This window comes from Xenopus laevis, chromosome 9_10S (genome assembly GCF_017654675.1).
Source record: "Xenopus laevis strain J_2021 chromosome 9_10S, Xenopus_laevis_v10.1, whole genome shotgun sequence".
Taxonomy (NCBI): Eukaryota; Metazoa; Chordata; class Amphibia; order Anura; family Pipidae; genus Xenopus; species Xenopus laevis.
In genome coordinates this window covers 71,881,027-71,908,239 of record NC_054388.1, presented here as the reverse complement: position 1 = coordinate 71,908,239, position 27,213 = coordinate 71,881,027, and the positions used below count along the sequence as shown (strand labels likewise).

At 36.6% G+C, this 27,213-nt stretch overlaps 1 protein-coding gene across 1 annotated transcript in view; it reads right to left on the bottom strand.

Annotated features, from left to right (window-relative positions):
* Positions 1 to 27,213, bottom strand: part of pcbp1.S (poly(rC) binding protein 1 S homeolog) — a 40,200-nt gene that overhangs the window by 12,577 nt on the left and 410 nt on the right. Inside the window, 10 exon segments of the mRNA NM_001092743.1 lie at positions 796 to 837; positions 4,593 to 4,667; positions 6,221 to 6,349; positions 6,484 to 6,615; positions 7,083 to 7,199; positions 7,371 to 7,403; positions 10,101 to 10,124; positions 10,794 to 10,887; positions 25,977 to 26,062; positions 26,866 to 27,015. Coding sequence (NP_001086212.1) covers positions 796 to 837; positions 4,593 to 4,667; positions 6,221 to 6,349; positions 6,484 to 6,615; positions 7,083 to 7,199; positions 7,371 to 7,403; positions 10,101 to 10,124; positions 10,794 to 10,862 — 621 coding nt within the window. The 5' untranslated portion in view covers positions 10,863 to 10,887; positions 25,977 to 26,062; positions 26,866 to 27,015.

The following is a 27,213-nucleotide window of genomic DNA, read 5'->3' as shown; positions in this document are numbered from 1 at the left end:
CCTTTAAGGGGTTACATGTCAGTGTCTGTACACCCCTGTGAGTGATGACCTTGATATGAGAAGATCCAATAACATTTCACTTATACATAAGAAGGCAACTTTGCAAAGGTTCTCCAGATAACTATAATGCTGATAATGCTGTAAGGCCCTTCCCAGTAATGGACGTAGACAATCTCATGCAAGACAGGCAAAAATGTTGTTGCTGGGGTTCTCCTAGTAAATGTATGCTTTTCGAGTATGAAGTGGTCAGATTACAGAAAAAAACATGTCCTCTTTGTTTAGAATTTTTTTTTACAAGGTAAAATATTTAAGTAAGAAGATGGAAGTAAAGGAATGAAAGAAAAGGAAGAACACCAGATAGTTATAAATATGGATTTCTTAAAGTCCGGTGAAGCATTTACGTGCGTTTGGTAACACTGAAGTTTAAAGTAAAATTAGCTATAAACTAGGAAGAAAATATGTAATAAAGTTAGAGCTGTGGTACATCATCCATGTACACCTCTAATGAGGTTAAACCAACAAGTTTATTCTTATTTCTAAACATCTTTATAGTCCTGTTTTTATTAAAGCTTTTTCAGAAAATTAGTTTCAAAACTATATTTTATCAACCAGCCAAGTATTCTCTTCCAGAAAGCAACATGTGCCCCATGACTTCTCTCAATTTGACAAATAAAGAGCTCCCATCTCAGACATATTAATATTATTGTTTAATATTAATTATCGGTAATAGCAACATGCTGGGGAGAAAGAGTCTGCAGGGGGAGGGAAATAGGGGGTGAGAGATGGAAAACTCACATCAGGGTGAGGAATGGCGTACTGTCCTTGGATAGAATAGGCCTGAAACAGAAGGGGAGAGAGATTAAAGTCAGAGTTTCATAAAACATAAAGGGAAAGAATTCAGACAAACAAACGGGTTATGGTAATTGAATGAGTAAATTTACAGATATCCCTGATAGATATCTCTGGAGCCGTCAGCAAATAATTATTGTTAGAAAATGGGGGATTAGAGTTCTTTAAATGGTAAATTAAATGTTTGATCTGTACTATATTCTATTCACCTATTCGATGATTTCTGTATTCAGGAGGATGTTATATGTTTGTTTAATTAATGACAGATGGACTGATAAATGACAGTTGGTCTCTTTTGTGATCATCTAATCTCCCTAATCCCCCATTTATTTGAGTGAGAGACTACATAGACCAAAATACAATTCTTGTTCTATGGATGAAGGTGGAATGGAAGAAGTTTTGCCATGTGTCTGAGAATGTCACTGGGGCATGATTGTTTAACAGTACAAGTCCACAAGTCCAGTAACCCATAAACTAACTAAGCAGATATTTGTTTTCACAGGTTATGACTTGCCCTTGACTAATCAAAGTGAATTGTTGATCTGTCATGTCTTTAGTAGCTGCTGGCTGACACCAAAATTAATTGAGGAGAGCATTGTAGTATAAAAATATATTTGGAGATACACATCAGTAGAAATAGCAGAGAATTAAGACAATATCATTTTAAATCAGGTCAATAACCATGGCAAAGCAGTTCATATATTAATGTTGACAAGAACATCCCATGTATAACGCCTGTTATACCCAAGTGTTAATAGTTGACTGTTACGGAAGGCAGTATTTTGGCAGACATTTACTGGTACTTTGACCCATGGTGGAAAACATCACAATTAGTGAAACTGTTGTGTGATTGTCCACTGATCCTGGCTTTCCTAAAATTCACTTACAGAAGCATTTGCAGCCTTCTTCCCTTCCATTTATACAAATACATATTAATGAGCTGATTTACTGACATTTAAATGGTTTTTTTTTCCTGCAGGAACTTGAACACAATTTGTGTGTATATGTGTAGGGGGTGGTGTCAATATTTTTCCAATTCACAAAACCAAATCAAAAAATGTTGAGGCTTGAGGATAGAAATATTGTCACAGGTTTTCGCAGCAATAATTTTTCTTCCTAAATGCAAATTTTTATTGACGTTCACTAAGACTTTTTTTTCTATAAATTTCCCTCTGAGTTGGTATATCCTAAGTTTGCCAGCCTTCTATTAACATGCTAATTTAAAAAGTCACAGGAAAGTCTTGCTCAAGAGAATATTTTTGCCTGATTTGAATTAGAAAAAATGCCAACAATAACAGCATTGAAAGCAACTGTTTTCCCAATATATTCTCCCAAACATTGGTAAATTAGGTTCTATAGGTAGTTGATAAATGGAGACAAAATACTAATTCATTTATTGCCAATACTGTGGTGTTGTACAATTTTCTAAAGACAAATAATATCATTCCTGAACACATGCCTGGTTTGTACTCATCTTCACTCATCTGGTACACAGTGATCAAAGTTCTCAAAGCTAATTAAACTTAAATGATCACAAGTCTTAAGTCAATTAGTGAATAGGATCTGGCCTTCGTGGACAGCTCATAAAAACAGCTCCAAAGTGTGTTGTAGCTGACAAAATATGTTGTGAGTCTGTGTCACAGACAACCAATTTTTTTCTCAAGTTCCAGATAAAGCTTGTAAGTGTAGTCATTTTGACAGTCTGGTTAATTTGATAAAAGGGGAACTAAAGACACCATCAAACTAACACCCTTTTAGTTTATATCAATGCATGAGGTTTATCTACAGTATTTCCCATATGCAGCAGGCTATGTTTGACCCCAATTTCCCAACATACTTTTCAGGATACTCCTGTTTGGATTATGCTTTCCCCTGAGCCCCACATGAGGTACTTGTGAGGTCCTGAATGGCATGTAGCAATGTCAATGTATTTTATCACTGGCGGGAAGGGTAACAACCAGATCAGTTTTATGCAAGATTGACATTTGGGAGAATTAGGGCAGTAGGCTAGGTCAAAAAAAGTGAGGTGTTAGTACTCAGCACAGCTCAAAGGGGCACACTGTGTACTAACACTGTCTCCATGTGTAACTCCTTAATATCATTATCCCTAGCTAAGCTCATTCTCTACTTCATTCTATATTTAATATGTAGGGCAATAGCACACAGGACACTGTACTTTGTCTTCAATTTTTTAGTATGCCACATAACTGAAATTGCAGTCGGCAATGGGGACTGACATAGGATGTTTTGGCCCCATTACCTGTAGGTACTGTAAAGCGCTGGCTCTGGCTGTCCCGTTGCCCTTACACTGATAGCACAGTGGGTGTTTTGTTCACTCTTGGCCTCAGGTAGAAAACAGCAGTGATAAAAGCTGCCAAGCACTTCTGAGATAATAAAGTATTTTGTAATGCTTTGCCATGACAGGTGATTTAAAGCTTTTTGACTGTCTCTGCTTTCCACCTAAACAGCAGCAGTCAACCCATCCTCTGTGTCCTGGTTTTCCACTTCATCTTTAATAGGGTGGCTCAGATCACACCTCTTGCAGTTTCATTAAAGGGACATTATAGTGACCAATAGATGAAACAATGTATAACATCTATACAATGTATGTGTTTAAGCATGTCTTTTGTAAGTAAAAAAAATAGTCTAATGTTCAACCATGAAACCATTGTACTTTTTGCATAATAGGTTTTTACATGTTTTTTCCTTAGGGCAGCAAAAATATGGCATTTCCCAAATTACCTTTCAGTAATTTTTTACTGATATAATAATGATAAACGTATATATAACTCTGCTTTTTCCTTATAATTAAGCAGTAATGTAATTAATAAATATTGCACCACATCTAGTTATTTATAACAAACAATCGGCAAGTATCACTGAGTCTGTTTAAAAGCAGATATCTGATTTGTTGCTGATTTGTTTGCAGACCTGGAGCAAACTCTGTGTCTTTTATTACATTATCTCCAAGGTTTTAACCCAATGGAAGATATTTATCGTCCCCTTTTATTTACCTCTCTATATATATCATATGAGTTCCATCTGTGCTTTCTTTGCAGTTACTAAAACATTTTTAATTTCACACACATTTTCATTGTATATCATATGTACAGTATATGGCAGACAGCATGTACAGTAAAAAGATGATTTCAGACAGTCCATGCAAATGATCTAATGAACATGTAAAAGCTATCTAATAATAAAGTCATCCAATCATTTACAACAAAGTCAGATCATTCTCCCATCTTACCATACAAATCATGCAAAGGATGATAGGTACATTAGCACAGAGAGTCACTACCAGCACTTTGGAGAGTCAGACAGGCTCATTGTGTAAGGAAAAAGTCCTCTCACAAAATTAAACATTAGTTTAAAAACAGGTTTGTAAGTGTTAAATATCTAAGCTAACTCCTGCACAGCTTATAAAAGCCATAACTAGGCCATGGCAGCTGTGATACTGCATGTGTAGATTTGTCAACTTTTTTTGGAGAAAAAAAGCTGGCCTTGCCATATTTTTAGCTTTCTTCCCTATTAGTAGCATTGACATGAAGCATAATGCAACCCTATGCATGTGAGATGTGGATGCCAGGAATGTCTCTTGTGCATATGCTCCTGTTTGACAAATGATAATCTGCAGGATGAGGAAACATGCAAGAAAATCTTTACAAACTAACGGGCAAAGGCTGATGCTGCAGCAATAGGCTGAGGTTGGCAGTGGAGGCACCCAGCGGGTCCGCTCTTACCTGACCACCTGCAAAAATGACAGGGGCGGAGGCGGGTTTTGGACGGTAAGGGATTGTGGCACCTTTTGGTGGGGACTAGGAAAAGGGACAGGAGAGGGAGAGAGAATATTAGAGCACCCCCAGAAATAGCCAACCCCAATTGAAAAGCACATATAGAATACAGTAGAAACCCAATTTTATATTTCCCAGGGAACTGCGTCAAAATGGCATAAATTCCAGGAAAATGTTTAATTCGGAAAAGATAAAAACCAGCTTGCCTGAATGGGACTACAAAAAAAAACAGCATAAATTCCAAGAAAACATAAAGCTCCAGGATATAAAATTAGGGTTCTACTGTAATAAAACATATTACATACCTGCACTATAATAACTACATAAAAAATGTGAGAATAATGTGACACTGTGCATTTAATAGTCTTTAACTCATCATTATTTTACTCTCTTTCTCTATATACAAGTAGATGTACAAGACACAATGCTCTGTGTAAACACCAGGCCAAACCTTCACATTATAAGCAGAGTAAATTAAAAAACGTATAACCCTAACTTATAAGGGTCTGTTTTCTCTTTACAGCACATTGAATATAGAAGATTCTTCAATGTGTTCTTAACCTGTAATTACTGTATTTCCATAGTATTATTAAATGAAAAGTAAAGACTAAAAACTAATTAGGACAGAAATACTGAACAGTGTGTTTTGGGATTCTGTACCAGCCCAAGGCCACCACAGACCTTTGGCAGTGAATATACGTATGTGCCCCTGACTATGGTCCCTGTAGCACCTCATCTTGGTTTTGCTGATTTACAGCATATGCTCCAGGCTGTAATAGTAAATTCCCATTAATGTTACAAGGCATCCATATCAGCCTTTAAGCATTAGCTTCTATGACAGAGGAAGTTTTAAAGATTTCCATCAACCCCTAAATATTGCTTCATAACAGCAGCCCAGATAACACTGAGCATGTGCAGTGTCACTGACACTCAAAACATGCCTGAAAAGGGTCAGATAATAGGGAGCTGCTGTGGACAAGTTTGAAGGGATGAATGATTACTGTTATAGCGCTACTGAACATCTGGTTGGGTATGGTATAGTCATATTAAATCAGTATTTCTAGCCATATTATTTTTAGGCTTTATTCTTCCTGGATCGAATACTGTAACCTAGTATTTTTCACCTAGTAAGTAAGAAAGTAGTGGGTACATAGAATATGCTACATTTTGCTTAGTATTTACATATACCATGAACCCCCTGTTCTTTGTATTTCATCATGTTTGCATCATGGCCTACAGTTTTTATTTAGATGTAAAATCAGGTTGTGAAGTACTGTATATATATATATATATATATATATATATATATATATATATATATATATATATATATATATATATATATATTTTCAGGGTATCGCATAAAAGACACTATGGTATGTATGTATGCCACCTGTTCTTGAACTTCTTATACTGTAAAGTGTAACCCTGACTATCACCTGTTATCCTCTCCAAGAATTAAAAAAAAACATTTTCTGCTTTTCTTACTTTTAATGCATCTGATTAATGCCCAATACTGTTGATCCTCTTGTATATTTATGGTGTTAATACATTACCACAGTTGTCACACACTGTACCTCTAACATCACCACACATATCTGCTTCACACACTGGATGATGGCATCAGGGGTGCCAGAAATAGTCACTGCCCGCTCAGTAGAATTCGGCAGCATGTCACCAGCCACCTGCACTTGGGCTCCTGTGGACTAAAAAAGTACAACACAAAGAACATGATATTACTTCATCATCCCTATTAATCTGAGAACCAATATATTTGCCTCATAAGCTATTATTTTCTTCCATCTTATGCAAACTTATAAGATATTCTTAAAGCACTAACCTCTCTGATCTCTTTGATCTTAGAGCCACCTTTCCCAATTAAGGATCCACATTGGCTTGCTGGTACCACCAATCGCAAAGTGACAGGTGGCTTGCTGGTAGCAGTGCTGTTACTCATTGAGTTAATAATGTCCTATACAAAGAGAACAATAAATGTTAAATCTTATGGGGAAAACGATTGTATTGTGACGGTCAAGAACATATTTTGGCATCTTGATGTCATATATGACACGGGAGTGCCATCCCCTGGGATTACCAAGCACCAAGCATTATCCAAGGCAGAGGCTTGGGTGTATACTCAGGAATCTAGAGTGCACTGCTGACTAAACCTTCACACAACGTCAGTACATGCTAATATAAAAAGTGTGTGCTCTTCTGTGCTGGTTGGTTGGGGAGAACTATGCCTTCTTTATGTTGAGTTTGGTCTCCTATCACAGGTTTTATATTTAATTAAATACTGATTCCTATGACCTTTGCTTATTAAGTATAGAAGTTTTGCCTTCAACTTGGTGGCTAGAGAGAGTGTGTGTAGGTTTTTGGGCTCAGAATAACATGCTGAGTGACCTGTTATGGATGTGCCAATAATACTGATTATCTCACCTCCTCAAACTTATAAGCAATCATTGCAAAGGCCTTGAATATTGCATCTGTGGGTCCTGTAATTGTTACAATCCTCTCTGGGCAGTTCCCTTCTGAGATGTTAATACGAGCTCCACTCTAGAATAAAGACAGCCATAACACAAAGCAAATATAAAAATGTTATACAGACCTAATATAAGATGCCTAATATGAGCTATTTATGGCATAGAATGTGCTGGTTGAGATATATTTTTTAACTGTAATAAATTGTTGTCTTGTAATCTCATTCATAAGTTACCTGGCACTTACCTCTTCCCTCATTTTCTTCACAGTCTCTCCTTTCTGAAACCATAAGATTATTTGTTAGAGAGCTGCTTAATACGATCAAGGCATTATGGAAGAGCAAATATTCAAATTGTGCATTCACAGTATAATACATACATTAATACAGGACCCTACTGCCAGTGATATCCCCCATTGCATTTGACATTGCACTAGACTGTACAGACAATCATTTTACTCCCAGCCAGACAGTTCTATTAAACTAGAAATTAATATCTCACAAGGTGACAATATTGCAGGAGGAAGGTAGGGTTTATACTAAACTTTAGGTAATACAGTATACAGCCAGAAGTTTTATCCTCAACAATCTTTACAGGAAAAGCTTTTAGAATCCTGATTCTCTACCATAATCTTTGTTATTGATTCCTACATATTATAATGGAATATGGCTACCAGTGTTTCGTTACTGCTCTTTATCAGTACATTGCAATCACACAGTAGATTGCAACAATCAATGTTACACAGGTCTAAACCTTGAGTTACGGTATATATTATAAGGTGGTCAGAGATAAAAAGGAAACATTTATGATTCTTTTAATGGTGTCTCCCCTTCATAACACTAAACTCTATGGCGGAGGAGGGTCTAAGGGGCAGATTCACTAAGCTCGAGTGAAGGATTCGAATGAAAAAAATTCGAATTTCGAAGTATTTTTTTGGTACTTCGACCATCGAATTGGTTAAATTCGTTCGAATACGAACGAAATCGAACGAATCGAACGAAAAATCGTTCGACTATTCGACCATTCGATAGTCGAAGTACTTTCCCTTTAAAAAAAACTTCGACCCCCTACTTCGGCAGGTAAAACCTACCGAAGTCAATGTTAGCCTATGGGGAAGGTCCCCATAGGTTTGCTAACCTTTTTTTGATCGAAGGATTTTCCTTCGATCGTTGGAATAAAATCCTTCGAATCGTTCGATTCGAAGGATTTAATCGTTCGATCGAACGAAAAATCCTTCGATCCATCGAACGAACGTTTAGCGCTAAATCCTTCGACTTCGATATTCGAAGTCGAAGGATTTCAATTCGAGGGTCGAATTTCGAAGTATTTTTTACTTCGAAATTCGACCCTTAGTGAATCTGCCCCTTAGTGTCTTGTGCTAAGTTTGTTACGAAGACAGAATGACTCCAGTCACTGCCTTGCCATGAAGCATGAAGGTTTACATTTTGGGAGCTTTATTTGAACTGGTTTTGATCCTACATTGTATAACACTCTAGTTTTAAATGTTCGCCGCATTAAGTTACAATACTATAATTCTAGAGGGTGGGTTCTGTTCCCTTATATGAACTATAGATGATATTACAGGTATGGGATCCGTTATCCAGAAATCTCACAATTACCAAAAGACTCAGTTTTATGCAAATAGTTCACATTTTTATTTCCTTTTTCTCTGTAATAATAAAACAGTACCTTGTATTTGATCCAAACTAAGATATAATTAATACTTATTGGAAGCAAAAACAACCTATTGGGTTTAGTTAATGTTTACATGATTTTTTAGTAGACTTAAGGTATAAAGATCCAAATTAAGGAAAGATTAGTTATCTGTATCTATACCCATATAGTCAATCGCATGGTGACTATAAGTCAAGGTATCATATTGGTAACCATATGTCCAGAAACACTTATTATTATTAGGGATGTCGCGGACTGTTCGCCCGCGAACTAATTCGCGCGAACATCGACTATTCGCGTTCGGCGAATGTTCGCGAACGTCGCGCGACGTTCGCCAATTTGGGTTCGCCTTAGCTGGCGCTTATTTTTGCCCTCTCACCCCAGACCAGCAGATACATGGCAGCCAATCAGGAAGCTCTCCCTCCTGGACCACCCCCACACCCCCTGGACCACTCCCCTTCCATATATAAACTGAAGCCCTGCAGCGTTTTTTCATTCTGCCTGTGTGTGCTTGGAAGAGCTAGTGTAGGGAGAGAGCTGTTAGTGATTTGAGGGACAGTTGATAGTAACTTTGCTGGCTAGTAATCTACTTGATACTGCTCTGTATTGTAGGGACAGAACTCTGCAGGGATTTGAGGGACATTTTAGGTTAGGTAGCTTTGCTGGCTAGTAATCTACCTTCTACTGCAGTGCTCTGTATGTAGCTGCTGTGGGCAGCTGTCCTGCTGCTGATCTCTCATCTGCATCTGTTCTTCAAACAACTGCCACCTAGCTGTCTAAATATCAATAATAATACCGTCTCCAGAAACACCACCCGAGTGACGTTTTTCAAGCAGCAATAATATATTCCGTATCCAACGGCTGTAGTGTATACGTTGCCCTTGCAGGCATTGTTTGCCCAGTCTTTAACCAAGTGCCACCTAGCTGTGTGAGCTTTTTCACATTCCGTGTCCAGAAACATCACCTGAGTGACGTAGTGTGATTTCTGCCCTTTACAGCACAAAACGCAGCGCTGTGTCAACAATGGATTTTTCAGATACATTTTTGCCCTTGATCCCCCTCTGGCATGCCACTGTCCAGGTCGTTGCACCCTTTAAACAACTTTAAAATCATTTTTCTGGCCAGAAATGTCTTTTCTAGCTTTTAAAATTCGCCTTCCCATTGAAGTCTATGGGGTTCGCGACGTTCGCGAACTATTCGCATGTTTTGTCGCAAGTTCTCGAATATGTTCGCGAACATTTTTTCCGCCGTTCGCTACATCCCTAATTATTATACCCATCCACTGGAGAACAGACAGTCTCACCTTGCCAATAATGCTTCCAACTTCCTGCAATGACAAAATACATACATTCTTAGGTCCTGCATTAAACTCCCGAAGAGAGTAAAAAGACACATCGATAGAAAGATGTAAACAGATAATAAAGGAGATGATATATCATTTCATAGGGATGGTGATGATATGCAGACAATTAGACTTGGGGGAAGATTTATTAAGGGTCGAATTGAAAATTCTAATTTCTGAATTTTTTTATGGTCAAAACTCTCAAATTTGAATTGTGAATTATCCAAACTCTATTCAAATTTTAATTCGAATTTCGAGACTTATTAAACGCTGGCCCTTTAAAAATTTGAATTCGACTATTCGCCACCTAACACCTGCCGAGTTCATGTATAAGTCAATGGGAGTAGTCCAGGGTCCAATCTGGAAATGTTACTAGTCTTTCTGACATTTGTGTTTTTTTTGTTGAGTTTAGTGAAATGCAATTCAAATTTGATTTCAGTTTTGCAGTCGGTAAAATGAATGCGAGTTTTAGATATTCAATTTTTCTAATCAATTAATCCCCTAATCGAATTTCTAGGATATTTGAATTCATTACAGTTTTAAAAAAAACTCATATGAATTCGAAATTCGACCTTTGATAAATGTGCCTCTTGGTGTAAATAACTATAGATGTTAGCATTCTGTACCATAAATACAGGACGAGTAATTACTTACCTTGCCATGCATTAGTAGGCGGATAGTCAGTGTTACATTTAGACCTCCTTCTGACACTTTGGCTTCCATGTTTCAGCAGCAAAAAAACTCTCACCTGTAAAATATGAACTGTATTTTATTACACTGCAGTATTGTAGATCAGCAACTTACTTACAACATACATACTATTATAAAGAAGTTTCTCCTATTACATTGTTCTGCTGAATACTCCCATCCTATTTCAGCATGCTGAGTAGCACCATAGGCTTGTTTGTATTTGTCTATTTCTAATATTTCCGTTCTCAGTCAAAAGAAGAAATATACATATATTTTTTTCAAACTGGAACAATATTTGCTTCAAAATAGCCATAATCAACTTCAGTTAAAGGAAAACTATACCCATGAATTTTTAAGCAACAGATGGTTTATATCAAATTAAGTGGCATATTAAAGAATCTTACCATTTTGGTTGATATATTTAAGTAAATATTGCCCTTTCACATCTCTTGCCCTGAACCAACATTTTCGTGATGGTCTATGTCTATGTGCTGCTTCAGAGATCACCTGACCAACTCTAACTGTAAGAGGAAGAAGTTTGGGAGTAAAAGATTCAACCCTGTCTGTTAATTGGCTCATGTGCCCTAACATGTATGGTTTGTTTGCATTGTTTGTGTGCACGGTGAATCCTAGGATCCCAGGGGACGGCCCTTATTTTTCTAAAATGGCAATTTTCTATTCAGGATTACCCAATGTCACATTCTACTAAAAAAGTATATTAGTATGAAAATGGTTTATTTACATGAAGCAGGGTTTTACATACAGTATGAGCTGTTTTATGCAATATATTTATATATAGGGGCAGTTTTTATTGGCCAGTGCATGGCCAGCATAAACTAGCAACACTACTTCACAATCTCATTTGTATAATAAAACTCTGACAAAAATGTTAAGATGTTAATTTCCTGCGCAACTAAAAAAGAAATCTATTTAACAAATGAAAATTCTAAAAACAATCATTTTAAATCGACAATACTACAGCCTGTAACATAAAACAAGACCTTAAAACTAATAATAAATGTAAGTATATGACATTGTAAATAACTAGGGATGCACTATTTTGGGATTCTGCTGAATCCCAAAAATCTGCTGTATTTATTTTAAGCAGTACTAGAATTTAATAAACAAGGCTGGTATTAACTATTTAATGGGCAACATCAGCTTCTATTATCACTGCTAAAGCAGCCATGTACAGGTATTTGCCACATGTTCTTGGGCATATTTAAAATATAACCGTTTATGCTCTAAATAAAGGGTGCCCAATATGTAGATGATGATCAACCTTTAGACCTTCAGCTGTTGATTGCAAGGACACATACTGTTCACAAACAGCTGCATTACTGCATAGACCTCCTAAATGCACCCCACTGTTCAGATATTTATTTAACAATTAAACAATATTATCTATAATATAATCTAATTGTAATTGAACATATTTAACTGTAACAGAATCCTGACAATTGGGTGTAATTGGTCTAAAGTCATCTACACCAGTTTAACCTGCATGCCAAATTTCCTGGGTTTATCATATATATATATATAAAAAAGGTTTTTATTTTAACTGAAAAAAACTAACGTTTCGGCTAGGTCCCTAGCCTTTCTCAAAGTGAGAAAGGCTAGGGACCTAGCCGAAATGTTAGTTTTTTTTCTGTTAAAATAAAACCCTTTTTTTTCCCATAAGATCTGTGTGTGCTAGCTTCTTTTGAGCCATTGTAAATATTAATACATAGCTCTGCACCCAGGCACCTTATACCAGTATACGTGCTGTGCCGGCATTTCTGGTTCTAGATATCTATATATATATATATATATATATATATATATATATATATATATATATATATATATATATATATATATATATATATATATATATATATATATATATATATATATAGATAGATAGATATACATATATATATATATATAGATATATATTCATGTCGGCAGCGCTCCGCTCTTAGAGTTTCAACTCGGGTGGAATTAGATAAAGGAAAAATGACCAGCAACACCGAGATATTTTGTGATAAATCGAAAATGTTTAGAAAAAAATCAGGCTTTACATGTGATTTTTTTTAATACATTTTTTGATTATCACGAAATATCTCGGTGTTGCTGGTCATTTTTCTTACTGTATATATATATATATATATATTTATATATATATATATATATTTCTTACTGTATATATATATACATATAAAGAAAATACCCTTTTTCACTTAGGTAGGACTGATGCATGGACACTGCCTTGGCGGGGCGCATCAGCTTATGCATACTTTGTACAAACCATGTAACCAAAAGTGTCTCTTTTTGCCAAATTCAGATAAGTTCTCTTTAATCCAATTGTTCCTTAAAGTTGTATAATGATAGTGCTGGGTTAATTTGTTTAGTTCAGTATATGATATAAGCCACACACCCATGCACCAGACTGATTTTAATTGCAACACATGGATGGGCTGCATTTTTTGTTTTTGTATGTATATATATATATATATATATATATATATATGGAAAAAAAAACCTCGTTGTTTCCCAACACTTCTATCTCCCCCCTTAACCCTAGCTTGGTATAGTGGTGGATCGTATGTACCTCACATATGTGAATTTAAATACTGTACGTTTCTTCACAGGTACCAAGATGAGCTGTGTTACTATGTACACACACCGTGACAACGGATCCCTTCCAACATTGTTGAGCTGCAGGCCCCCTACTGTTGGTTGAGCGGTAGTACACCACAATTGGGCCAAACACTATGTTCGCTGCAGGCTTTCAAGCCTCGTTACAACAGCTGCACTTAACAGTATCACATGTGTAAATAGACACGTTAACTGACTATAGCAGTTACAAAAAACTTTATTCGATGTCCTGGGAACAAGTGATACCTCCCTCCATCTGTGATGCGAGTATGACAGCGGCACCACGCAAGATATGACAAACATACAGAGTCCCAGTGTGTTGGCCCTGCGACTACCCAGAGTGACCAGTGACTACGGCCTGCATGGTGGCTGCCAGATGCGGTACAACATTGAATTGAGTTTGGGGAGGCACATGAATACAGTGACCACACAGCTATAATGTGTCCGCTCCACACCCAATTACCTATGAACAAGGTCGGTACATACGGCGAGGCTCTAGCCTCCATTACACAGCTGGATGCTGCTAGATGGGATAGGTCTGTACGCGGCTTTGCTTCTAGCCTATGCTTATTCTGAGCATTAATAGCGATTATACTTTACAGCAGGACTGTACATAAGAGAACTTCTGAGGATATAAACTAGAAACGCTAAGCACATGATAAACGCTTATCAGTAAATAATCTTAACACAGTTATTGTTTTCCAAGCTATAATTTTTATACATTGTTGCAAATGAGATAGAACAGGGATAATCCTATTGGGACTTGTTGCTACGATGTTTCTCAATACAAATGTATTACTATATATATTGTTGCATTTAGTTATTTTCCCTATTGTCGTTTAACCAATGAAAGTGGATTTACCCCTCACCCACATTGTTGTGATGTCACCACTTACATTTTCCCGCCACTGGGGGTATAAAGGGTTGCTAATTGTTTGTTTTTTTCACTTTGAGAAAGGCTTGAGTGTATATATATATATACAAGGAGAAGCAATACCCTTTACTATATTACTTTCCTGTGCCCATTGTGCTTGGATGATACCTCCTAGGAAATTGGATTCAGGTACATTATTTTCTGGGCATTTACCACACGGTAATCCCTGTCCCATGGTATGCGTAGATCTGTTGAGTGCATAATATTTGTCTATGTGGTGATTGAAATCTTCCCATTTGCTATTAGATATATACAGGAACAGCTGCCATCTCTTGTTTAGCACCCACCATTGCCATATCTATATGGCTTTTATTGGCTGGTGTATGGCCACTTGTCTATCTTGTATAAGTGGTAGTGCATATGCAATTTGAACCAAATCTTCAATTAATTTTCTTATTACAGGTAAAACAATGAAATGCTGTAAATCTAAAAGAATCCAATGAAAGGAAGTGTAGGGCTGACAAGACCAGGGATGACATAATTTGCTAGGTTATATATTGTGGGGACAAACATTCAGGTATTTTGTGTGTTTGTTTGTTTGTTTTTTGTTAAAAGGGAGGGAATTTTCTTGGCTTCTTTCAAAAAATGTATGGTATAAGGATCTATTTTTCTGACTGTATGAATGGGATGACACATGCATTGTACCCTGCATTATCATTTCCACTCTGTATCTCACTCATCATAATATACAGTATATACATACACACAGAAACTTCTTCTGCACAAATGGGTTTTAATGTCCACATTATACATCCATAATAGTAAACACTTATTTAAATGTGTTTTTTGGAATGCAGATACACATACAGCAGACACCCACGCAGGTCCGCAGAGACTTCCCCTTCATATATTATCTCCTGTATAAATGTTTCCAATTGATTGAAAAAGTGGGTCATGTGTTAGAGCGGTGAGATTTATCAGGGTTATTAGATTAATCACGCTTCATGCTCCACTGCACAGCCGCAAACGCTGGTCTTTTCTTTCCCCACCCAGACAGCCTTGCACCCTGAGCACAACATGGAAATTAACCTCTTCCCAGGGCAAGAAATCACTTCCATTGCAGTACAGGAAGGATTGGAGTTAATATTAATAACATTTATAAATAGTTATAAATAAGTTATAGCACAGATAATATCTCCCAAGAGTGCAGTCCACCTCTAATGACCACAACACTGCATGTTCTGTACGATCTATATTGCCAGACTTTAGAAATAGCTGCACATTAAATTATATACAATAGCATACAGTTGCTAACTAAAAGAACCAAAAAAAGATTTATAACAAAGAAATAAAACAGAAGTGTAAAGTTGCCTTAATCCAACGTCCTGCTTAACTGATATCTGGCCAAGGATTAACCAGATATCTGTCAGGTAAGCCTGGAAAGGACTACATAATGGACAAGCTTGTATAGGCTTTCTCACCCAAGAGGAGGCGAACAATCAGATAAGCCCACCATGTGGGTTGCCAAACCAAGCGAGAATCAGTATGTTTAGTGACCTTGTCAAATAAGTGGATCTCTTTGTGTGCGCCCAGCTTTAATTCCACAACAATTTTTTCTAATTCACAGTAAATATTTTACTGTTGTACCATCTTCATCAATGGCTAAGTTAACGTGCTTCCAGATATTTTTTAGCTGGTACTAGAAAAAGATTCAACTATAAATATCCATATTTTTGTGCTAAAGATTAGATGGGTTAAAACAAACAAAAACAAGAAAAATGAACACAGCTAAAGAAGCAAACACAATTGCAAAGCCACTTTATACACTCCTACATTATAGTTTCCAAGTCCATCTAATGTTTAAATGCTGCCTGCTAGCTATATAGATTACATTAGTGACCATTATGCAGCACACAAAAGGATGACAGACATAGCCTGAGAGCACTTATTTGTTCTGAAGGCACTGCATTTGTCCTACACCTTGTTAAGCAGAACCCTTAAGGAGGCCCCAAAAGCCATGAAAATGGGAACCAACTTAAATAGCAGACTAGGTGATACATAAGGTGAGTCCTAGTTTTCCCCTCTGGACATCCTCTGTTCCCAGTTTGAAGGCCAATTAAGGGGAGTGGAGGCTTATGTTTTTTTCTTCCCTAAATTCTCTAAATTATATCAAGAGGGCTTGAAACCAAAATGTCAAAAGAAAAACACTGAGCTATATAGTTTAAGGCTGTAGGGTTTATAGGGTTTACTTATACTTTGGGACGCTTTGCAGAAAGCTTCACCACTTTTGTATCTCATATTTCAGGACTGTACCTGGAAAACAAGGAGCATACAGTATGGCTATGTATGATACTAGGTTATTAAAAGCCCAATTATGCCCTGCTACTTTAAAGTGCAAAAAGGGATGTGCAGCATGCCAACCAGAATGTTGTCTGCATGTTTTGTATTAACGTATTACTGTCAGTCCATAAAAATAAGAAATATGTTTCTGCATCAGCAGGTGCAAATTCTATTAACCCTAAACTGTACAAAATAATTAATTAGAGCATCTTCTACGATCAGTTGGCTTGTGAGTCAGCTCAAGTTTGGTAACAGAACCTCTCAGGAGATTCTTTCTCTTCATTAGTGATGGAGTGATACTGACGCTTTATTTAAATAAGGCACAGTCCACTTCTACTCTGAAAATGGTAAGTTGGTAGCTTTTTCTGCATCCCAGTGCAGCTTCAGTAGTTAACCTTGTTTTGGTTCAAATGGTGAAGCACTGCATGGCTTATCTGCACTTGGTTGCCTCTCTGTACTTATCTGCAATTGTCTGTTCTTACCTTCTCTGTCTGGCCAAATTATGTTCTATATCAGCAGCATGTTCATGATAGAACTAATTTAGCATTCATACTGCATCTCATAAGCAGGGACATTCAACATTCCCTGTAAGTCTGCATCCTACATGTCTACATGCTCAGCTGACAAGTCACATTAAGAGTTTTCAGTTACCCAAATTGAACATGTATAGAAATAGTCCCTCAGGGGTCTGAGCACTAGGCACAATGCACAATGATGTAATTGCTTAGGGCGGCAAGGGGAACGCATTGTCATTTGGGACTTTTTTTTGCACTTATCTTTAAAGCAAGCACTGCAATGAAGATTTCTCTGAAATGATTGTAAAATATAATACAGAGATCAACATGCCATAATACAGCTCATGCTGTGAGTAAAGCTTGGCCTGACTGGATGTTTCCACATAAAAGGTTAATCTTGATGTGATCATATTAACATTACATATAATTCTGCATCCTAGTATTTACTATTTCAATGGAAGAACATACAATGGACTGAATTCTATACATAATTATTAAGGAAACACTTCAAGAAGTTTGCAACTGTTATATAGCTGAAAGCTTGGCCACCAACATTTTACTTTGAATTATGTTTTTACATTATTGTATTAAAAAGGTTATTTCAAATCCTTATATATACAGAGCCAACGTTTCACAGAACTTTACAAACAATGTTCATTATAGACATATGTCTCAAGTGCAGCTAAGTCTAATGTATAATGGATGCGTATGGAAAGCTTCTAACAAACAACACTGAGCTTTGACTCATTTTTGCCAAAAATTACATTTATGGCATTGTTTGACAAGAGACATGATTACACTTTACAAGTACATTAGATGACATTATAGACAAAAAGCAGTCGACCTTTTACCCATAAAGGGGATAAATGTACCAGAGACCCCCCCTTCAGACTCGAAGAACTTTCATTTGAAGCAGCGTATGTGGTTCTTCACAGTGAGAGCAGTGAGGTTGTGGAATGATGTTGTGATGGCTGATTCTGTTCCAAGGGGCTTGGATGATTTCTTGGACAAACACAATATCTAAGGCTATTGTGATGCTAAAATCTATAGTATGAGTATACAGTATATAGTTGATGTGAGTGTATGGAGGGGTCAGTATATGTATGTATGAATGCTGGGTTTCATTTGGAGGGATTGAACTTGATGGACTTTGGCCTTTTTTCAACCCAATCTAACTATGTAACTATGATGCATAAAATAATTAATGCAAAACATAATTTAGACAAATAAAAAATTGGAGCCTCCAGATACTGCATCATTTTTCAGATTATTCAATTTAAAGGGAATCTGTCAAATATTGGTGACCTGGACAAAGAAATGCTATTTCTTTGTATGACCTGGGTTCCTCTGTCTAATTGCATTGCTTTGCTGAATTTCCTACTCTGCTTTATCCATGATGGCAGCCTCCTATCTTGTCTTTCTTTGAGCTGTAGCTAGCTTACTCCATGCTATGGGTTCTGTAGCTTTGCTCTGCATGCAGACATCACAGCTGCCATTCTGTATCACATGTCAATTTCCCAAGCCTCTACATTGATTACAATCACACTGAAAATTGTAGCATAGGGGCTGTCCATCTACTGAGCTGCATAGGATGCAAAGCCACAGGCAAACAGGATGTGAACTATCTATTATTTACAGACACCCAATTTTCACCAATTCCTCAAATATTTTACCATTGATCACTGCCTTATATACTGTATACTTCATAGGTAGTAATGTCAATAAGCAAACTAATATAGTGCTAATATAGAAAATCTAGGGCTAAGGTACAGGAATAAAATCACATCCGAATGTGCAGCAAAACAGTGTTTATTTATCAATGGAATTACGACTACTGCATGAAATAGCTCCAATAAGTGCATGGCAGAAATGCAAGAAAGTTAGGATTTTGCTTATGCTGAAATTTTTTTTTTTTTTAAAACTGCCCATTTTTTCCAAAACACTGTCAAACTCACTGAGACCATTTGTATCTGATCTTCTCTTTTATGTTTCTGTATGTTTTTGCTTTCCTTTCTCTTCTGCCACTCACTTTCCTTTAATTTGAAATGTAATCTGGTTTATGGGAGCTACCGAAACCCAATAGCCGACTCATTCTGAGGCTAGATCTTTATTGTTTTTTTATGTTTCCCACTGAATTTTTTTTTGTTTCCCACTGAATTAAACTCTGTTTTCCTAGATACAGACTCATTCAGATTGGTTTCTTAAAGGAGAACTAAAGAAATATGCTAGAAATGTTGAACATTATGTTCTGGGCTTCTGTACCAGCCCATCTGTTGATTCACTGCACATGCTCTGTGATGCTGTCACTTAAAGGTGTTAAAGGTGGGTGACTTGTCAGCAGTTCTTTATAGCTACCTGTACTCTTTACAATAAGGATTCACTCCTTCGTACAGGTGGTGAAGCTGCTATTTTCTGCTTTCTTGTATTCTAGTTCCTTAAAATGCTCAAATATTTCATTGTTCTGTTTAGTGGTCAACTATTCAGAGCTGCTGTTCTTAACAGCCTAGATTTCCCTCTGTGATTTTAAACATAATGTTGTTTCTATACAAACTTGATATACTTCCAAAATTTCTTTTAAAACAACCGTCAGCCATCAACAGTATACATACATTATTTTAGCTGTTAGTTATTTGTAATGCTTTCATTTGCTATGTTTCTTTACCATTTTAATTAAGGAATCTGCTTAGTTATTTGATTTTTTATTTACATACACGGTGGCACAGTGATTAGCATTGCTGCCTAGCTGTACTGAAGACCTAGGTTATTTGCAAGGAGTCTGTGTATGTCCTTTGTGTCTGTGTATTTCCCATGGGTACTCGCACACACCAAACTATTCTCATGATATATGAAACCGAAAAACAAATTTGAAACCAAAGTTTAAAATTTGCCTTTATGCCATAGCATCCCCTGAAATTTCCATAGGTTTGAATTCTCCTGATATATTAAAACAAATGAAAAAAAGACTTATATATAAATGGATGGCTTGGCTTTAAATAATATTTACTTCTATGACCTTCCTCAAGCCAAAAAGGAATCATTTGCTCTACTACTTTATTGCAATAGGAGGAGGGTAATTATCTGCACAGCATTTAAGCCAAGTAGGTATTTTGCCACACTAAAGGATTGCCCAGTAGTCATTTTGGAATGGATTTAAAGTCAATCAAATCATTGGAAATCACATACATAGAATAATTTCTCTATAGGTGCTAAACTTACCCTTATCTGCAAAATATGCTATGGTATTAGAAAAGAATACTTGCACATTGTCAAGTTCCTGATTGATATGAGTTGAATGTTAAGGATACAGAACTGTAAATATCATACATTTCATTTTCTACACTGAAAATTCCCTTGAACAGTATTTGGTATCACAACATTAGAACGTGAATAACCTATTTGATTGGGATCTCAAGTTGCAATTCATATTGTAAAACAAATGATGCAGTAAAAACAAACATACCAAGTCTTAAGGGCATGGTATCCCATGAGAGCTTGCATTCTGGAGTAGCACTGTGTGCAGTCAATTAAAAATAAATGTTATGTTTTTTTAGATCCTCCTGTTAAAGGAAAATTAGCAGCTTTGGCATTGTATCTGATCCTACAGCTGTATCAAAAGTTAGTTGGATATATCATGTCAATAAAATGGTTTGTTATTATCAGTAGAGACATTTATTCTCCAGAATATTGAGATCTATTGTTCTGGCACCTATCTCAAAGCAAGCTTGCATGCTGACCCTGCTAGACATACAACCGATATTCCTTTTACCCACTTCAGCTCCATTACATTTGTATTCCCCTTACTGAAGATGCAATACTTTTACAATTTCACAAGCTATGCCAGCACATCAAAAGTGTCCCTAATGTTATTTCTTCATTTTAATTGAAAGTGTTTGAATAATATCACATTTTCTTAAAATATTTACCTACTTTTAAAATCATGGTCTGGGACAATGCACTTTCCTTCAAAGCCTCAAATCTATTCAGTTCTTTCAGCAAACACAACAAATCTTATGTGATACTGACACCAAAAAACCTACTCTTCACAAATATTAATGTTAACCATAGGTCATGATGGTGGTTTTTCGCTGCTAGTTCTTCTTTTGTAAGTAATTGTTACTTGATGTTCCTAAACCTGACTGCTAACGAACTTCTGCTGCACAATTATGGCAGCCCCTTCATAAAGGAAAATGTGGGATCAGATGGATAAAGTAAAAGCAATGGGCACATACTGATATGGTAAAATTATAAATAGCATTTATGATAGATATATAAAAAGGTCTAATTTTTAGTGTCAGTAGCTCTTTAAAAAAGACGTGTAGACAATTATTTTCCATTAAAATTTACACAGGTGGCCTTTAAAACATATCTACTTAACTTGCTTTAATTCTTTAATTCACTTTATGTTATTTTAATTTGTAATTCCACACTTCCAGCTCTAATGCCAATTCACTAGACCAAAATTATTCCTGCAAGGTCTCTAATGTATTGGGTAATATGTAATCATTCCCTGTATCATTTTATATTACCAATTTTATTCTTGTTATACTGTATATAATATGCCAGAAAATATCTCCCCATCAGCACTCTTTCCATCTGACACTTACACTGGTTCTCCAATGTCTAGGTTAAGCTTAATTACATACAAAAATAATGCTAGTTGCCTAGCACATTTCTAATGGGTTTTGCACTTTGAACCTTGTCTTCCTCTCTAGATGAATTATGATAGGTCTCTGCACAGAGACCTGTGTTCGCCCCTATGAATATGGTGCTGCCTGCTTTCGGCAATGCTGTATTCAATAGTCAAGAGGGATGGGCAGGTGGAGCCATGTAGGTGACCCCCTCAGTATAGGTGAGCCCTGTTGCAGGCCACAACAGGGATCTGTACTTACCAACTTCCATAGGACAGGGTTCATCTGCACCTTTTGCTGGATATTATCTGGTGCAAGGTGCAGAGAGCAGTAAGACACTAGACAGAAGTGTTCTCTGCATGCCCACTAAGGGGCTTGTTCTTGCACTTTTGTCCAAGGCTTTCATAAATATCCCCTAAGATGTGGGCTGATGTGATTGGGTGTAATAATGAACAAACTAGTTGATTCACAATCGCATTCAAAATTAATCTCAATGAACTCAGATCACAAAATCAATCAAAAATGCCTTTGTATGAATAATTGCACAATTATCCATTTTTTATGTTTTATCAGAGACAACTGTAGCTGCAACAAAACACTGAACAACAAATAGCACTGTGTATCATTACCTACAATGGCATTAACTCAATAGGATTGCTCTGTATCCAATAAGGATTAATTATATCTTAGTTGGGCTCAAGTACAAGCTACTGTATTATATTATTATTATAGAGGGTCAAAATAACAGATTCCATACCTGTAATATGATCAAATTTGTCTGACATAACCTATCTTTATGATGGATTTTGCCAGAGCATTTGATACCATGCCCCACAAACGACTGCTCTCTAAACTAAGGCTTAATGAAGTCAGGGTCGGACTGGACCGGTGGTCCCAGGTCTGCACCCACAACAGCTTCTCCGACAAAGGGGCACCCACGGCCCAACCGCCGACAAAGGGGGAAAAAATTTTATGCGTGCACAGACACGGCGCCGTGCGCATGCGCACGAACGCGGCACACATGCCGACCATGAATGAAGTTCTTTGCACATAGATAGGAAACTGGGTACAGGATCAGGTACAGAGGGTGGTTGTTAATGCTACAGTCTCTACTTGGAGAAAGATTCCTTGTGCAGTCCCTCAGGGCTCGGTATTGGGTCCACTTTTATTTAACTTATTCATTAATGACTATGGGGAGGGTATTTTAAGTAATGTATCAGTGTTTGCAGATGGCACAAAACTATCCAGGCCAATTAATTCCATCCAGAATGCGGCATCCTTGCAACAGGATCTTGACAAACTGGGCAGCTAAGTGGCAGATGAGATTCAATGTTGATAAATGTAAAGTCATGCACCTGGGATGTAAAAATATCCAAGCCACTTATACCCTTAATGGGACTGCACTAGGCAAATCCATTATGGAAAAGGACCTTGGAGTCCTTGTACTGTAGATAATAAACTTGGCTGTAGCAAGCAAAGCCAATCAGCAGCATCAAGGGCAAATAAGGTCTTGAGCCGTATTAAAAGGGGAATTCACGGCAGGAAGGGGCAGAGTCGGACTGGCCCACAAGGATACCAGGAAAACTCCCTGTGGGCCCAGGTGTCAGTGGGCCTCTTGCTTCTAATAATTTGGCCTTTTTCATGGTCATTTCCTATTTCTTTATGGGAACAGAGGCTTTAATAATGGAAGAATATAGTAAAATATGTAGAGAAAAGAGGTTGAGTGAGGAGAGGGGGTATAATAATTTAGAAAGTGAGCCCTCAGCCTAAGGTTTTCTGTTGGGCCCCTGACATCCCAGTCTGACACTGGGAAGGGGTTATTCTTCCACTGTATAGAGCACTGGTAAGGCCCCATCTAGAATATGCCGTACAGTTTTGGTCTCGAGTGCTCAAATATGAGCATTATTGTATTAGAGAGGGTACAGAGAAGGGCAACTAAGCTGGTGAAAGGTATTGAAAATCTTAGCTATGAAGAAAGACTGGCCAAATTGGGGTTGCTCACACTGGAGAAGAGGTGATTAAGGGGTGATATGATAACTATGTATAAATATATAAGGGGATCATATAATAATCTCTCTAATACTTTATTTACCAGTAGGTCAACCATTCTGATTAGAAGAAAAGAGGTTCCGTCTAAATATTTGTAAGGGTTTTTTTTCAGTGAGAGCTGTGAAAATGTGGATTTTTTGATGCACTAAATAAGAACTAGCCACAATGATTCTAATATCTGAAGGGCAAGGAGAGGTTGTCTGCATTTCCTTAACATTTTGGTAGTTATTAAGGAAGCATAGAGTCTATTTTTCTTTATCATCAGGCCATGGCATGCTAATATACAAAATATAACATGTACTCCAGCGTTCTTGGGGCGAATTGAGCAGTATAAGAGTTTACAGATTACCTGAAAATCTGGCTATGTATCATTTCCAAGAAGAAACAATGGCACAAAACACACAGTAATCACTACATTTTGAGGATCTGCATCTCTCTTATAGCATGATGTAGAGAGTGATATTCTGAGACATTTACAATTACAATAAATTTGTAGACTTACAGTGTATTTGTTTCTAAATGGGGTAGATGAACCCCATTTGAAAGCTGGAAATAAGAAGCAAATAATTCAAAAACTATATAAAATAAAAAATTAAGTAAAACATAGAATTCGCCATTCCAAATACCCCTTTAATATGCAAAAACAAATAAAACTATTATGCTGTTTTCGCATAATTAGTTTGGTTAAAAAAAGACACAAGTCCATCAAGTTCAACCTTTTAACTCTTTTTTTAACCTGCCTAACTGCTGGTTGATCCAGAGGAAGTAAAAAAAAAACCATTTGAAGCCTCTCTTATTTGCTAAAAATCCTTCCAACCCCTTTTTTAAAACTATCTAATGTATCATCCTGACAGATTCAGGAAGAGAAAAAACATTTTCTTCAATTTAAAATATCCACATCATTAGTTTTAAATTACCAAATGCATCAAAGCCAAAATAAACACAATGACGAAATGAAGACATAATAAACATATAACACTTATATGGATTTGCTGATAATCAGAGGGTACATAGGGAACTATGAGAGGAGAGCCTTTTGATTACTTGAGACAAATACATAGCAATAAGAGACATCTACTAATAATAGACACATATATCAAACAGCTCTGCTTGACATCAAGCCGTAAAGAGCAAATTAAGCTACATAATTATTGTCATTCCTAAAAACATAAAATCATATGTGCATGTCAAGCTTATTCATATACTGTAGATGCATTGATATGTATAATACTTGAGCTCTAACATCAAATGGCGGACATAACATTAAAAAAAAAAAGATCATTTATTTTTCAGTCCTGTGGAGCCATTATACCATTATTTTATTATACAAAATATTAACAGAAAAAACATGGGAGATAGATTATCAATATCAGAAATATTTTTTGAAATCTTTCCTAAAAACTGGAAATTCTCTATATGCTTCTTGTAATATATCTTGGCATGTTACCCTTATATATGGGGCAAGAAAACAGAATGGCACACGGGAATGATTAAAGTAAATTGCTTGGGTTAGCTGACATTTATGAACCACCATTATGGCAATTGCACTACTGAGTCCGTAAAAGACTATATATTAGTACAAAAGCAGATGTAAAGAATGTTTCTATGTTGGGGGACCAATCCTCTATCAGGTTGTACTTATTCTTTCGGATTTCTCCTAAGGGTAACACAAAGAATAGCTTTTTCATATTTTAAGACGAACCTTAAAAGCGACAGCTGGCATTATAGTTAAATGGACTATATAAAAAGGACGGGGCAAATGGAATTATGCAGAAAACTGGATAATGATCAGTGGCCATTTTCTTTTAATCCTACAATACATAAGAATGTAATATTTAATAGATAAATAAATAGATTTATATGATTGTATCCATGATCTCACAATCCCCATTCCTATCTATGAATACCAGCACGTATTATTATGATGCAACATTTTCATAATTTAATGTAACCCAACCCTTATAATTTAAAGTAACAGATTCTGTTTAATAAAGGAAAATAATTCTATATCAGGTAGAGATCTATTTTGGAAGTCAATAGACTTTTTTTTATACATCCAAGCTTCATTTGCCTACAAAAACAATCCTAAATATTTCCTTACTGTGTGGTCGTCTTGTACTAAATCGAAACCAAAATTCTTGCAGGGTCTTCTTTCTTTGATGGACACTTTGGTGGGAAGGTCGTAGTCTTGCTGTTGAGATTGAGATGAGAAAAAGAAAGGACTGGGAAAATTTTGATCCAAAATTTTTTTGCCTGAGCTCACAAAGGCTGATATAACGTTATTGGCCCCAAGATAAAGTCACATGATGCGCATGTGACCTATATTCTTCTAAAAATCCCTTGTTTTCTGTAAATGAAATTCAATGGTGAAGATAGTCGCACAACATCTCCTACAGCTGTCTCTCATTGCTGTGACTGGACTCCACTGATGCATAAATGGGGCAATAGCCCCTGGCAACACAGTCTCCTGTCTGTTGAGGGCATGGGTATTCAGGACAAGTGCTTAGAAAAGCCAAGATCATTTCCAACCAGGGTTCTGCAGAATTAAATTGTATTTAACATTTATTCTACATTATTTTAGCTGCAGCATCATATAAAGCCTGCTTTAACCTCAACATGATTTTAGGAATCTCTATTTGCCCCCTCAAAATTAAAGTCAAGGGAAAAGAAATTACAGTTGCCTGACAGAGATTTGAGATAGCAGCCATGGATGGCAGAAAATAACCCAGATGCTCCTTATAAGAGGGAAGGGGGGTATGTAATCGTCCAGTGCATTTCTCTAGATTAATACATTTGGATGTGCTCCTTTAGATCTTTTTACATTGAGGATTGTTAAACAGTTTTAGGATAAAATATGCAGAAACATCCAATATATAATGGCAATCGTGAAATTAATCTCTGGGTTCATTATTCCTACAGATCATGAATAAAGTATGCTATTAGCATAGATATACACCATAACATTTACTGAGCTTGGACCTGGTACTTACAAGGTTAACAATCAGCTTTCATATTAAATGTGTGTTGTTTCAGTGAAGCAAGGAAAGCTGGATTATAGACTCAAATTGCTGGGCTTCTCCAGATTAAAACCACTCAGCTGTCATTAGAATCTCTCTACACTTCCCATCAGCATCGGATGTCTGAAACGATAATTCCGTATTTTTATGCAGGACAGGGCTGAATTCTGTAAATACACAGTGCTAGTTTGTTATGGACAGTGAATGGACTGGTGGGACCCAGGTTTATAAAAGTATGTACAGAACCGTATATCTTGGAAAGCCCCCTAAGTACATACAAGTTAGGTCAGCTGCAGGTCTCTCCAATCATTGCAAAGGATC